General features: G+C 36.7%; 1 protein-coding gene and 1 long non-coding RNA gene across 12 annotated transcripts in view; one reads left to right on the top strand and one right to left on the bottom strand.

Annotated features, from left to right (window-relative positions):
* tmem117 (transmembrane protein 117) overlaps window positions 1–17,500 on the bottom strand; it is a 100,171-nt gene that overhangs the window by 71,793 nt on the left and 10,878 nt on the right. For all 11 annotated transcript variants that reach the window (XM_087310616.2, XM_087310617.2, NM_001441871.2 and 8 more), the window contains 1 exon segment: window positions 8,473–8,605. In XM_087310616.2, the coding sequence (XP_087166742.1) occupies window positions 8,473–8,605 (133 nt within the window).
* LOC147837613 (uncharacterized) lies at window positions 890–6,252 on the top strand. Its single transcript, XR_015525902.1, has 3 exons — window positions 890–1,803; window positions 2,117–3,541; window positions 5,679–6,252. It is a non-coding gene; the product is annotated as an uncharacterized LOC147837613 (long non-coding RNA).

Genomic DNA, 17,500 nt, shown 5'->3' with positions numbered 1-17,500 from the left:
TGCACAGACACAAACAGTTGCATACACAGACACACACCTGCACAGACACTCACACATGCACACGCACACACACATGCACACTCTCACACAGGCAGACGCACACTTGCACAGACACTCACACAGACAGACACACACACTCACAGACACACACATATGCGCACACAGACACATACTTGCACAGACACCCACACATGCGTGCACACACACACACACACACACACAAAGAGGCACATACACAAAGAGACCCACACACACACACACACTCAAGAAAGTGAATCTCCTCCAGAACATGATGCTGCGCAAATGAAAGCAGAGTGACAGTGTGTGTGTGTGTGTGTGTAATCTCTTCACGCAGCTTTTCTGCCGTCACAAGTGTTTACAGGTACACACTCCCTAATCTGCTTATGCACGTCAGCTGTGGATTAAACACCGCAGTAAACACACAACAGGCCAATTTACACGACACAAATGTCAGAAGGAAAGAACTGATGCCACACACACACACACATGCACACACACGCACTTCTGAACAGCGTTACGGATAATAACAGCATTCAGCTTTACACCACAACAAGTGTTTAATCAGCTTTAATCCTCATTACTGCGATCACAACAGAACAATCAACATCACACACACACACACACACACACACACTGCAGAAATGCTGACTCCACACCTTCCTGGAAAACATTTCAGTTCAGTGAAAGGTGTTTCAGACTCTTCTGTACGTCTGAATCTATAAAATGAACAGGGGGGCTAACGGCAGATTCACACGGGCGTCAGCGCTTCACGTTCACTCTCAACAGGTGACGTCAGGCGTTGCTGAACTGCACTGTGGATCGGTCAGTGCTGCAGAAGTCGGGAATTTCTGGACTTTTTAAGTGGCAACAGACGCATCAGCCAATCAGATCACGTTATGCAAATACATCAGCTGAGACAGCAGCTTATTGCAGACTAACTTCATTGGCTGACGCTGCTATGATGATCGCATCAGCCCCGACTTCAGACACACCCATGGTCAAGCGTGAGAATCGGGCGTAATAATTCTGACTTACCGGCCACTTTATTAGGTACACCTGTCCTTCTGCTTGTTAACACAAATTTCTAATCAGCCAATCAGATGGCAGCAGCTCAATGCATGTAGACATGGTCAAGACGATTGTTGATATCCAAAACTATAGTGTTTACTAGTGGAAATGTAATTCTTGATATCAACAACTCAACTTGAATAGCAGCCTATGGTGACTTTCAACTAGTGGAAATGCAATTGTTGATATCAATAATTTACAATAAGGCTCATTAGTTAATGCATTTACCAATCATGAACAACACATGTACAGCATTTATTAATCATAATTAAACATTTATTAATGTATTATTAACATCAAAGTCCATGCTTGTTAACATTAGTTAATGCACCATGAGTTAACATGAACTAACAATGAACTACTGTATTTACATTAACTAACGTTACCTAACATGAACAAATACTGTAGTAAATGTATTATTCATGATTTGTTCATGTTATTAAATGCATTAATTAACATTACCTAATGAACCTTATTGTAAAGTGTGACCTATAGTTTTTACTTTTTACTTTACTTTTTTTTTGTTGATATCAAAAATGTAAATTGGTCATTACTATGCATATTGATGAATTCATATATGCACATATCCAAAAAGCAATTGGTGAGATCTGAAATAACAATTACTACTAGTGAAAATTCAAGGTACAGGTATCCAGAAATATGTTTATTACTAGTTGAAATTTCACTTTTGATATCATGAATGTTTTCCTACCAGTAATCTTGCAAAAAACAGAAATGTGCGCACATCTAGAAAAATCTTGAAGGCAGGTGCACGATCAAAAAACAAACATAAGTAGCAAAAGATTCAAAGTAAATCGGCACACTGCCACTTTAGCTCTCAAAAAAATGTTATTTGTCAAAATTACAAAAGCACTACGTTTCGACCGACATGGTCTTCATCAGGTGTTGAAGACCTGATGAAGACCATGTCGGTCGAAACGTAGTGCTTTTGTAATTTTGACAAATAAAATTTTTTTGAGAGCTAAAGTGGCAGTGTGCCGATTTACTTTGAATGTTTTCCTACTAGTAATGACATCCTTTCTGATATCAAGGATTCAGGTGTGTGCTAGTGCAAATGTAATTCCTGATATCAACAATCAAAAGATGTAATTGTTGATATAAAAAAATAATGTTCAGCCGTTTTGACTCATTTTTATTCTCAGAATATGCAGTTTTGATATCAAAAATGTGATTCTTGTTATCAACAATCTGCATTCCTGATTTCAGAAACAATATTGTTGATATCAAGAATTATATTGTTACTGGTAAAAATGTAAATTCCTGATATCAAGAACTTAATTAAATCCCTTTATGAGCACAGTGTCTCCATCTTCTGATGGCTACTTCCAGCAGGATAACGCAGCATGTCATAAAGCTCAATCATCTCAGACTGCTGAACATGACGATGAGTTCACTGTACTCAAATGGCCTCCACAGTCACCAGAGCTCAATCCAATAGAGCAGCTTTGGGATGTGGTGGAACGGGAGATTGGCATCATGGATGTGCAGCCGACAAATCTGCAGCAACTGTGTGATGCTATCATGACAATATGGAGCAAAATCTCTGAGGAATATTTCCAGTAGCTTGTTGAATCTACGGCATGAAGGATTAAAGCAGTTCTGAAGGCAAAAGGAGTCCAACCCAATACTAGTAAGGTGTACCTAATAAAGTGTCCGCTGACTGTGTATATTAAAAACAAACACATTGGGAAGACAAATAAATCTGATGTCATCTGGATGTACATGATCTCCTAAACATGACATTTTCTAGCAGAATAAACCGATCCTTAAGCAATTAAGTCGACTTGTTTATGTAAATCCAGCAATTAAAGAGGGAAAAAGGATCAAATATTCACATTAGACAATAGCAGGTGAACAAGCCGCTGTACACAGGTGAGATCACGGCCGTCAGACAGCTCCTGAAGCCTCTGTGATGTGTTTGTGCTGATTACTGAACTAAAGTACATCTGACAGTACAAATGCAAATCAATACATGAGGAAATGTCAGAGCCGCCACCGCGTTATTATATTACTGCTTTAAGGAGAGCAGAAGCAGAGAATAAAGCCAGCTGATTATCTGGAGGAATTAGCCACACACACACACACACACACACACACACACACACACACACACACACACACACACACACACACACACACACTGCATTTTTGCACTAGAGTGAAGTATTGCTTTAAATCAGGCCTTGCGTTTCTCAGAGTTGGAGAGTGTGTCGTGTGTTGTGTGTCATTCTGACAGACTCATACAGCTACATGTCTGATAACACACATGAAGAGTCAGCTGATGACTTACAGCATCGATCATCAGAGCGCTGGCTTATTGATCAGGTGAAGCTGAGGTCAAGCCTCTACTGGAGGTCAAAGGTCATGACCTTCACACACTGAGATCTACTGTATATATTGTGCAGATATTGATCAAACTGTGTGTGTGTGTGTGTGTGTGTGTGTGTGTGTGTATCTGGAAAGATGAGATGCACGCATCTGTGTTTACACTCACAGATGACTGCAAGAGTGCTAACACACACACACACACACACACACACACACACACACACACACACACACACACACACACACACACACACACACACACACACACACACACACAGTCGGACAAACACACACAGAAACACACACCGAGAGAACCACACAAACAAACAAACACATAAATGTGCACACAGAGACACACAAATAAATGCATACACACACACAAAACACAAACACATTTTAACACACAATCACACACACACACACGCAAAAAATATATATGCATACACAGACGCACTCAAACACATACAGAGACATGCTAACACACAAAGCACACAAGCACAAACACACACATGCACACACACACACACACACACACACGTGCACACAGACACACAAACAACCTCAAACAAACACACACAAGCACAGTCAGAGACACACAGACAGAAACACACAAACAAACAAACACACACACACGCACACACCTTAACACATAAACACAGACACACATACACAGAAACATACACATTTACAGATACACTCGAACACACAGCACAACACACACACACACACACAGAGAAACATCCAAACACACACAAAACATACATTGTGCACACACACACACACACACACACACACACACAATCATGCATACAAACACACACACAAAACAAAACACTTCTAAACACAATCACAGACACACACACACACACACACAAACAGAGAGACACGCTAACACACACACACAAAACACACAAACAAACAAACATAAGTGCGCACACAGAGACACACAAACAAATGCATACACACACACACACACAAACGCACGCAATAAATATACATGCATATAGACACACTCAAACACACACAGAGACATGCTAACACACAAAGCACACGAGCACAAACACACACACACACACACACACACACACACACACACACGTGCACACAGACACACAAACAACCTCAAACAAACCCACAGTCAGAGAGACACACAGACAGAAACACACATACAGAGAAACACACAAACAAACAAACAAACACACACACGCACGCACACCTTAACACATAAACACAGACACACATACACAGAAACATACACATTTACAGATACACTCGAACACACAGCACAACACACACACACACACACACAGAGAAACATCCAAACACACACAAAACATACATTGTGCACACACACACACACACACACACACGCAATCATGCATACAAACACACACACAAAACAAACACTTCTTAACACACAATCACAGATACACACACACATGCACACTCAAACACACAGAGCGACACACTAACACACAAAACACACACACACAAACATAAACATAAATGCGCACACAAAGACACACAAACAAATGCATACACACTCACAAACAACCTCAAACCCCCCTCCCCACACACACACACACACACACACACACACACACAAACAAACACAAATACACACAGTCACACACAAAACATGGATAAATACACAAATACATGAACACAGACACACAAAAATGGCAGAGATATACAGGAAATGTTGTAACAGCACACACACACACACACACACACACACACACACACACACACACACACACACACACACACACACACACACACACACACACACACACACACACACGCTGCTTCAGTGGCAGAAGGTATGAATATGTAAATGAATGTATTTGTGGCTAAACTGGGTCAGCTGATGAAGAATCTGAAGCGCACAATCAATCATGAGGATGTAGGACAGGGGGAGGAGCCTGTAGTGTAGTGGGTGGAGCATGATGTATAGTGGGTGGAGTCTGTGTTCTAACGTCAGACAGCAGGACATGAGCTGTTTCTGCTGGAGAATGTGTGTGTGTGTGAGATATCAGAGAAAGTCCAGAGAAAACAGTGATATCTTAATTATTTTTAAAATATTGTAAATAATAAGTCATTATAATCATAATAATATATATCATCATCATCATCATTATAATCTACTGTTATAAAGCATTAGATATATAGAGCTGTATTGTTGGCTGTGTCTGCAGTGTAGTATGGGACTGTCTGCAGTGTGTGTTTCTCTCTCTGAGCGTGTGCAGATGTGCCTCTGCCTCCTAATTGGCCGTGAGTAATGCGATCTGCATGCGCGCTGCACTCTTAATTAAATAACTCTGCTTAATTAGCACATGATGTACGCCTGGAGCCCACGCCTGGCATTGAGGAGCTAACGAGGACAAACACTGACCCCGCCCACTTCAGACCCTGCCCTTATCACTGCTCCACCCACACTACGTATTGCGACACCGAATAACCCCGCCCTTTTCAAATTGCTCCACCCATGCATAATGAGATGAATGACAATTAAAAACTGTCAATGACATTTGGAGCGATCCACTGTGGGGTGATCATGACGCGCGTGCTGCAGTGTTTGCTGTGCTAAATGTAAGTGTGTGTGCTGGTCTGACAGTGACTGACAGGATTATTTTCATGAGTGTGTTATGAGAATATAATGAGAGGAAAACATGACAGCGGCTGAAAATGATGATGCAGTGCAGCTGATGAAGAGGAGTGTGTTCCCCAAACAGGCTTCATCTCTCCTGCTGGACATCGCTTTGCTTTTCTGTTGATGTTTCCAAACACACACACAAACACACACACACACACACTTCCTTGACTTCATCTGACATCACTGACAGAGTTGATCACTCCCAGAGAACAATGACAGAGTGTGTGTGTGTGTGTGTTTAGTGTATGTGTGTTTGTTTCAGAGAGTTCTGTGTGTGTTTGTGTGTGAACATGAGTTTGTGAGTGTGTGTGTGTGTGTGTGTGTGTGAGAAAGAGTTCTGTGTGTGTTGGTGTGTGTGAGAGTGTGTTTGAGTGTGTGTGAAAGATGTGTGCGAGAGAAAAAGATTGAGTGTGTTTAGTGTGTCTGTATGAGAGAGAATGTGTGTGTGAGTGTTTAGTGTGTGTGTGTGTGTGAGAGAGAGAGAATGTGTTTAGCGTGTGTGTGTGTGTGTGTGTGTGTGTGTGAGAGTGTGTGTTTAGTGTGTGTGTGTGTGTGTGTGTTGAGTGTGTGTGTGAGATAGAATGTGTTTAGTGTGTGAGAGTGTGTGTTGAGTGTGTGTGTGAGAGAGAGTGTGATTAGTGTGTGTGTGTGAGAGAAAGAGAGAGTGTGTGTGTGTATCAGTGAATGTGTATGTGTGTGTTCGGTGTGTGTGTGTGTGTGTGTGTGTGTGTGTGTTCAGAGTGTGTGTGTGTGATAAAGAGAGTTCTGTCTGTGTTTGAGTGTGTGTGTGATAGAGTGCGAGTGTTTGTGTGAGAGATTGTATCAGTGAACATGTGTGTATTTATATACATGTGTGTATGTATATGAATGTGTGTGTGTGTGTGTGAGCGCGCTGCAGGACTCTCTCAGGTCGTCTCTCCTCACAGGTGTAAACAGTAATTTCTCCTGACAGAGGCTGAAACAGAGTCGTGCTGCCAGAGCTGCAGTGTGTGTGTGTGTGTGTGTGTGTGTGAGAGACTGTACAACAGCACCCCCTGTCTGACACACTCTGCACTACACCCTGAACAACTGACCCCTGATCAGCTTTAGAAACATGAGAAATACCTGTAAACATAACTGTAAATTAGGCAGCACTGTCTCCTCACAGCACGAAGGTCGCTGGTTTGAGTCTCGGCTGGCTCAGTTGGTGTTTCTGTGTGGAGTTTGCATGTTCTCCCCGTGTTGGTGTGGGTTTCCTCCGGGTGCTCCGGTTTCCCCCACAGTCCAAACACATGCGCTATAGGGGAACTGATCAACTACACTGGCACTAGTGTATGAGAGTGTGTGAAAATGAGTGTATGGGTGTTTCCCAGTACTGGGTTGCAGCTGGAAGGGCATCCGCTTTGTAAAGTATATGCTGGAATAGTTGGTGGTTCATTCCGCTGTGGCGACCCCTGATGAATGAAGGGACTCAGCTGAAGGAGAATGAATGAATGAATGAATGAATGAGTGTAGGTTTACAATCAAATCTGCATGTATCCCTTGTAAGTCAGCTGACTATGTAGGGATCAGAGCACATGTGTAGTGTGTCGGCTGATTTAAGCAGCTCAGCTGGATTCAGTGTTGAGGTATTGCTGATAGTTGCAGTGAGTTTTACAGATCTGTGAATGATGCTGATCTGTGTGCTCGTAACTCTTCAGGCTGTTCTCAGATCAGTCAGACTGCTGTTTTCTCCAGTCAGTGCTGCTGTTTGTCAGTACGCAGCGGTCGCCGGCTCCTGCGCTGTGAAGCTGCTGGAACATCCATCATGTGCTGTTCTGGGTTCACTGCACACACTCCTGCTGACCTCAGATCAGTCAGCCTCAATCCGCTCTCAGTCATAATGTGAAGCAAACCCAAGACACTGAACCCAGATCAGTGCTTAAACCAGCTTCAAATACACAAATACACAGTTGAAAGTCAAAATGATCAAATCTCTGCTGTCAATTTCTTCCAATATTCCCCAGATGATGTTGAACAGATTGAGGAAATGTTCACAGTATTTCCTCTAATATTTGTTCTTCTGGAGAAAGTCTGATTTGTTTTATTTCGGCTAGAATAAAAGCAGTTCTTAATGGTTTTAAAGCCATGTTAAGCTCAATATTATTGGCCCCTTCAGCAATATTAGTGTTGGATTGTCTCCAGCACAAACCACTGTTATACAATGACTTGCCTAATTACCCTAACTTTACCCTAATTACCCTAGTGAAGCCTTTACATGTCTCTTTAAGCTGAACACTAGTGTCTTTTCTCAACGCTATAGAGTGAGAGTATGTTAAATGTAGTGTTTTCTCACCGACATGGAGAGAGAGAGTGTGTGTGTGTGTGTGTGTGTGTGTGTGTGTGTGGTGTTTCCTCACCGCATGCGCACGCTCATGAGCAGCAGCAGGTTGTAGATGTGGGAGAAGATGAAGAGTGAGAGGATGGTGCTGAAGAACATGGTCATCCAGGAGCCGTGATCCTCACGAAACATCTTCAGACGCAGCACACGACCTGACACACACACACACACACGCAAACAGAGAGAGGGAGAGAAAACACAATTGACTTCAACAACACACACCAGCACAGAGAAAACACAGTCAGCAGTTTACGAACACAGATATTTTAATTCACTTCAGATTACACAGATTATTTACTATTATATGCATGATAATCTTATTAAACATCATTATTTACATTAGGAACTAAGAGAATAACTAATAGTTATAATAAAAAATAACATTAACTATTATTATTATTACAATAAACTAATTATACTAATTATCAATTTATTTACTATTTTTATTAGTTTTTGACTCAGTTCCTTATAATTATTTTAAATTTGCTATTATTAATTATATTATAAAATTTATTATAAACAACAACAACAATAATAACTGTTATTTGTTTTTCACCTAGTTTCTAATAAAATAATATTATTAATTGTTATTATTCTTATTATAAAATATATAATCAAAAATTAGTATTTTTAGTTTTTCAACCATTTCCAAACAATCATAAAAATATTATTATTATTAGCAATATTATAATACATTTTAATACAAACAATAATAATTGTTAGATTAAAAATAGTAATAATAAATAATAATAATATTAATAATAAATATCAATAATAATAAATAATGATAATGATAATCATAAATAACAACAATAATAAATAATAATAATAATAAACAACAACAATAATAATAAACAACAATAATAATAAGCAATAATAATAATAAACAACAACAATAATAAATAACAACAACAATAATAATAAACAAAAATAATAATAATAATAAAAACAACAATAATAACCACCAACAACAAAAAACAATAATAATAATAAACAACAAGAGTAATAAATAACAACAATAAAAAAAATAATAATAATAAGCAATAATAACAAACAACAATAATAAATAACAAAAACAATAATAACAAACAACAATAATAAATAACAAAAACAATAATAACAAACAACAATAATAAATAACAAAAACAATAATAACAAACAATAATAATAAACAATAATAATAACAATAATAATAACAAATAACACCAATAATAATAATAAATAATAATAATAATAAATAATAATAATAATTCATATTATTATTATTATATTATAAAATTATTGTCTTTTAAATCAAAACATTAATAAAATATGTAAATAAAGACAGAAGAAACACTCTCTTCTTTAATAAATGCATCTTAATGTCCCAGCTCTGTCAGTTTCTCTTGTTTTTTCAGGAAAACAGACACCAGGGCTCTGTTCTTCGTACCTCGCTTAAATGATCTAAGATGATTTGGCAGATCCTGGATCTGTTCATCTTGATAACTGATCTCTGGCTAATTTGGTTCTTCAAACAAGTTCATGAATCAGATTAAAGTGTCTGAGATCTGTGTGTGTAGTGAAGGACAGATCTATCCATCCTCCAAGTCATGATCAGCAATGCAACTTTTGTAAAGCGTCTGCTTCACGGTCCTCTGTCAGAATCTGTGCTTGTAAAATTCAGCCAGACACACACACACACACACACACACACACACACACACACACACACACACACACACACACACACACACACACACACACACACAGGTATTCCTGATGATTCAGCAATGATCTGGAGATCTGAACTATCACATCAGAACTGTGTGTGTGTGTGTGTGTGTGTGTGTGTTAGATCTCAGCCAGGATATTTTCATTTACTCCTTTATTTCATCGACTCCAGCAGAGTTGTGAGCCGGTCCGGGTCGTGATGCAACATGAGGAAAGCTTTGCTGAATAAATAATTCCCTTTGAGTAGATCCTTTTCTCTGAATGCTTCTGCTGGACGTCTGAAACTGACGAGCTGACGAAGTGAGCACATTAGTGACGTTACAGAAACACAGACGTGAAGATTAGCACTCATTAATGTTTAAGCACCGCTTCAGGAGGAATCGCACCGGCCTTGATCTCTACACCTTCACATTCACACACACGCATGCACACGCACGCACGCAAGCACACACACACACACACACACTTTCTTAATGTAAAAAAGCTATATTTGTGGGCAGCATGCTGGCTCAGTGGTTATCACTGTGGCCTCAAAGCAAGAAGGTTGCTAGTTCGAGTCCCGGCTGGGTCAATAAAATAGAAAATATTTTAATGAAATATAAATGAAGTAAAACAAAATAAAAAAAATGTAAAATAAAACTAATTAATCAATTAAAAAGGAGGAAAAATAAAATAATAAAGAAAAAAAAAGCTGAATAAAATAAAAATAACAAAATAAATTAAAATCAAATGAAAATGAAGTAAAATAAAATAAAAATAGGATAAAGTTTATTAAAATAAAATGTAAAAAAATCTAAATAAAATTCAAGTAAAATAAAATAAAATAATAAAATACATTAAAAATCAAATAAAAATCTAAATAAAATAAATAAAAATCTAATAAAATCAAAGTAAAATACAAATAAAATAAAGCATTAACGAACTGAAAATAAAACGAAAATCTAAATCAAAAATAATAATAAAATAAAATAGAAAAATCTAATAAAAATAAAGTAAAAGGAAGTAACAAAACAAAAATAATAAATCAAGATCAAATATTAATGAAGTAAAACTAAATAAAATGAAAAGCAAAATAAAACAAGAACAAAATAAATAAAATCAAATAAAAATTAAGTAAAACTTCATAATACAAAAATAGTCTATAAATGTATAGAAAAATTAAATAAAACATAAAAATGAAGTCATTTTTATGAAATGATAAAATAAAATAAAGTAAAATAAAATAATGTAAAATTAATAAAAAATGAAGAAAAAAATCAAATAGAAATGAAGTGAAATCAAAATAAATAATGTAAAATTAAAAAAATGAAGTAAAGTCAAATAAAAATAAACTAAAATCTAATAAAATAATGTGAGAACTAACATTATCAGTGAGCGTCGCATCGAACAGTCGTCTGTGGAAGAAGAAAAGTTTCTAATATTCTCTTGTGGCGCAGTGGTTAGCACCATCACCTCACAGCAAGATGGTTCAAGTCCCGGCTGGGTCAGTTGGTGTTTCTGTGTGGAGTTTGCATGTTCTCCCTGTGTTGGCGTGGGTTTCCTCCGGGTGCACCGGTTTCCCCCACAGTGTGTGTGTGTTTCCCAGTATTGGGTTGCAGCTGGAAGGGCATCTGCTGTGTAAAACACATGCTGTAATAGTTGGACATCCCCTGATAAATAAACTAAGCAGAAGGAAAATGAATGAAATTGTAAAAATGGTCTAATTATGTGTGGTTTTTGTCATTTTTTTTAATGCACATACGAGTTAAAACCACAAAAACACACTTTTGGCATATTAAAGAGAGAGAATACAACAAGACTTAATATCTGAGCTTCGCTTAAAGCGAGTCAGTTTAGCCCATTTCAGAGATTTTAGCTGCATTAACCACAAAACGTGAAACACTCATTAAGAAGCAATTTTCTGCTTTGAGAAAGGAAAACAAGTGTCGTAATTCAGCGCAATTACAACTAAAGCATAATTGCTGTCAGAGGATTTCAGAAAAAGCAGCAGAATTCACAACGGAGCGATGCCATTAAAGACGAGAGATTCATTTACAGAGCGAAAACTAAAATAATTGCACATTTCTCCAAAAGCTGAAAGCAGCGTCTTATTTCCCCCACATCTAAAACACATCCACAGCAATGAAACTGTTCAAACCCCGAGTGCCGTTATCACGCCAACATCAGCTGACACACAGAAAATGAAGATGGACTGGAGATTTCTCTGCAGACATGAGCCGCAATATAAGCGCAAACCCGGAGAGACGCGGGAGACGTGTTCAAACCGTCACGCCGCACAGTCAGATACACCATCAGCCTTTATGGAGAAATCACAGAGCGCTTTTCATGAGACGCTCAGCCTGAAACGACATAATAATGATGTCCGGCCGTCTGCCGAAACGCTTTGATTTTCACACAGAGCAACGCATTCATATTCATGCCAATCAGAAACGCAGCGTGAAGCATCGCACGCGGATATTCAGACTCAGATTCTCCGACATCTGCACCGTGATCAACCTGTGAAATGTCATATTAGAGAAGTGAAACCCCTGCGAGGACCAATCAGCATCAACCGCACACCTCATTTGGCCCACGTTCCCAACTCAACCCTTCTGCTTAACCTCTTTAACCTGTTAACTAACCGCCCGTCTCCATGGAAACAGCAACATTGAGTGATAAAACCACCGTAAAATGCTGACAAGATCTCGTAAAACTAATATACATGTATGTAGTATGCAGTATGTAGAGCACGTGTTCATAGTATGCATATCTGATGTCTGATGCAATGTGTAGAGTAGCATGTAGACAGCAAAATAAGTTAGTATTCATTAATAGTATGTAGTATGTAGTGTGCAGTATGTAAAGTACATGTTAATAGTGTGCATATCTGATGTCTGATGCAATGTGTAGAGTAGCATGTAGACAGCAAAATAAGTTAGTATTCATTAATAGTATGTAGATTGTAGTATGCACTATGTAAAGTACATGTTAATAGTGTGCATATCTGATGTCTGATGCAATGTGTAGAGTAGCATGTAGACTGCAAAATAAGTTAGTATTCATTAATAGTATGTAGTGTGCAGTATGTAGAGCACATGTTAATAGTGTGCATATCTGATGTCTGATGCAATGTGAAGAGTAGCATGTAGACTGCAAAATAAGTTAGTATTCATTAATAGTATGTAGATTGTAGTATGCACTATATAGAGCACATGTAAATAGTGTGCATATGTGATGTCTGATGCAATGTGTAAAGTAGCATGTAGACTGCAAAATAAGTTAGTATTCATTAATAGTATGTAGATTAAAGTATGTAGTGTGCAGTATGTAGTGCACATGTTAATAGTGCGCATGTGATGTCTGATGCAGTGTGTAGAGTAGCAAATACACTGCAAAATATGGTAACATTCAAAAACTTTGTAGAATAAAGTATGTAGTATGTAGTGGGCAGTATGTAGAGCACATGTTAGTAGTGTGCATATGTAATAAAGTGTAATGATGCCATGAGTAGAGTAGCAAAATAAGTTAGTATTTATAAATGGTGTGTAGAATGAAGTATGTAGTATGCATTATCAAGAGTACATTATAATAGTGTGCATATGGGATGTCTAATATAATTTGTAGAGCTGCATGTACACGCAAAATAAGTTCATATTTATAAACTTTGTACAATGATGTAGTATGTAGTGTGCAGTATGCAGAGCACGATAATAATGTACATGTGATGTCTGATGCAACCTGAACAAATGTGATAGGGTCTGGGGTGATGTGTAGAGTAGCATGTACACTCCAAAATTAGTTAATATTAATAAACTATGTAGAATGTAGTATGCAGTATGTAGAGCATAGGATAGCATTGTACATAAGTGATTTAGTTTAATGATGTAATGTATAGAGTAGTATGTAGACTGAAACTTAAGTTAGCATTTAAAAACGGTGTGTAGATTGTAGTATGTAGTGTGCAGTACATAGAGCACATGTTTATAGTGTGCATATGTGATGTCTGATGCAATGTGTAGAAAAGCATGTAGACTGCAACATAAGTTAGTAATCAAAAGTACGTAGAGCACATGATAGTAGTGTACATATGTGACAGTACTGAGGAATGTGATGGATTGTAGAATGTAGTATTCATAAATGTATGTAAAGTATGCGACGAGTACAATATATCTTAGTATGTAGTGTAAAGCCTTTTCATTGCAAACTAAATGTTCATAAATGGTGTGTAGAAAAAAGTTTCATAGTATGTAGTGTGCATTACGTAAATGTAGTGTGCATTAAGGATGTGAAGTAGCAATCTTCTATATATGTAGCATGCAGCATGTAGTATGCACTGTTAAACAGATTTAAGGGGGTAATAAATCCACAGGCATGAAAAAAATCCCATGTTCATTTAACTGAGCTGTATAACCTTTTTGGTGTGTAGTTTTTAGTATGCAGTAATTAGTATGAAGCACTTAGAATGTAGTATGTAAGTGTAGTATGTGGTGCTAAACATGTATTGATGTAGAATGCTTTGAGTGTTTAGTGTGCTTCAGTTTAGTATGCAACATGTACAAATCAGTATGCAGTATTGAGGTGTAGTATGCAGTAATTTGTATGTATCGATGTAGAATGCAGTTAGTATGCTTCAGTTTAGTATGCATTTAGTAAGCAGCATACAGAATGCAGTATGTAGTGTATATTGGTATAGCATGCCATATTTCATATGGATGTAGAATGCAGTGTTTAGTATGCATTTAGTAAACAGCATACATAATGTAGTATGTAGTGTATATTGGTATAGCATGCAATATTTCATATGGATGTAGAATGCAGTGTTTAGTATGCATTTAGTAAGCGGCATACAGAATGCAGTATGTAGTGTATATTGGTATAGCATGCAATATTTCATATGGATGTAGAATGCAGTGTTTAGTATGCAGTGTGTAGGTATAATATGCAGTATTTTGTATGTATTGATGTAGAATGCAGTGTTTAGTATACAGTATGTAGGTATAATATGCAGTATTTTGTATGTATTAATGTAGAATGCAGTGTTTAGTATACAGTATGTAGGTATAATATGCAGTATTTTGTATGTATTAATGTAGAATGCAGTGTTTAGTATACAGTATGTAGGTATAATATGCAGTATTTTGTATGTATTAATGCAGAATGCAGTGTTTAGTATGCAGTATGTAGGTATAATATGCAGTATTTCGTATGTATTAATGCAGAATGCAGTGTTTAGTATGCAGTATGTAGGTATAATATGCAGTATTTTGTATGTATTAATGCAGAATGCAGTGTTTAGTATGCAGTATGTAGGTATAATATGCAGTATTTTGTATGTATTAATGCAGAATGCAGTGTTTAGTATGCAGTGTGTAGGTATAATATGCAGTATTTCGTATGTATTAATGCAGAATGCAGTGTTTAGTATGCAGTGTGTAGGTATAATATGCAGTATTTTGTATGTATTAATGCAGAATGCAGTGTTTAGTATACAGTATGTAGGTATAATATGCAGTATTTTGTATGTATTAATGTAGAATGCAGTGTTTAGTATACAGTATGTAGGTATAATATGCAGTATTTTGTATGTATTAATGTAGAATGCAGTGTTTAGTATACAGTATGTAGGTATGATATGCAGTATTTTGTATGTATTAATGCAGAATGCAGTGTTTAGTATGCAGTGTGTAGGTATAATATGCAGTATTTTGTATGTATTGATGCAGAATGCAGTGTTTAGTATGCAGTGTGTAGGTATAATATGCAGTATTTTGTATGTATTGATGCAGAATGCAGTGTTTAGTATGCAGTGTGTAGGTATAATATGCAGTATTTTGTATGTATTGATGCAGAATGCAGTGTTTAGTATGCAGTGTGTAGGTATAATATGCAGTATTTTGTATGTATTGATGCAGAATGCAGTGTTTAGTATGCAGTTTGTAGAATGCAGTATGTATATGGATATTCAGATTCTCCAACATCAGCGCTCCTGTGAGGACCAATCAGCATCAAATACACACCTTATTTGGGCCGTGTTCCCAACTAACCCATATACTTAACCTTTTTAACCTGTTAACTAACCACCCGTCTCCACGGAAACTGGGAAGTTGAGTGATAAAACCACCGTAAAGTGCTGACAAGATCTCGTAGCCAGGGACAAATGATTTACAACACCCCCCTCATTTTATTCCCTGACATAAGGAAAATGTTTCCTTTAGAGAAGCGCTTTACGATAATTATTTATGAGCTCATATTCCAAGCATTAATTCAGAGGGCTGTGCAGAAGCATTTTTATGGAGTTTAAAGTGTGCAGTGTGTAGAATGCTGTATAACATTAAGTACACAGTATGCAAAATATAATATACTGTGCCATCTATGATTCATAACACACATATCTGAGTACAGCTTACTGTGCATACTGCAGAAAGAGCTAATATTCATAAATGTGTAGAATGAAGTATGTAGTGTGCAGTATGTAGAACATAGGTTAGTATGCACTGCGCAATATGTAGATTTATATTGTATATTACTATAGTGTGTAATGTACGTGTAAACTGTATACTACACACTATTTATGAATACTAACTTATTTTGCAGTTAGTATTCATAGAAAGTGTGCAGTACACAGTATGTAGTGTGCAGTAAATAGTACAGCGTATATTATACAGTGTGTAGCATGCAGCAATGTAGAATCCAGCACTTGTATCATCCATGTAAACTTTCAGTGAGTGAAGTGTGTAGTATCTATTGTGTAGTACACTATGCAGTGTGTTGTTGTATGCAGCAATGTAGTATGCAGTGTTTAGTATACATTTTGTACTGTAGTATCAAGTGTGTTGTATGTAAAGGGGTCTAAAGATAGTAAGGCCCCATCTGATTAGTTAAATTTAGATTAACAACTGATCAATATAATAAATGTAATTTATCATACGTCTGCGATATGTATATAGCTATTATCACGATAATGATATCATTACTATTATCACGATAATGATATCATTACTATCATCAAAATACTGATATTATTACTATTATCACGATAATGATATCATTGCTATTATCACGATAATATTATTATTATTATTATCACGATAATGATATCATTACTCTTATCGCGATAATTATATTATTACTATTATCACGTTAATGATATTATTACTATTATCACAATAATGATATTATTACTATTATCACGGTAATGATATTATTACTATTATCACGTTAATGATATTATTACTATTATCACAATAATGATATTATTACTATTATCACAATAATGATATTATTACTATTATCACGGTAATGATATTATTACTATTATCACGATAATGATACTATTACTATTATCACAATAATAATAA

This window comes from Danio rerio, chromosome 25 (assembly GCF_052040795.2).
Source record: "Danio rerio strain M-AB ecotype USA chromosome 25, GRCz13ab, whole genome shotgun sequence".
Lineage (NCBI taxonomy): Eukaryota > Metazoa > Chordata > Actinopteri > Cypriniformes > Danionidae > Danio > Danio rerio.
Note: the sequence above shows the minus strand (reverse complement) of the source record. Positions and strands in the feature narration are given on the sequence as shown.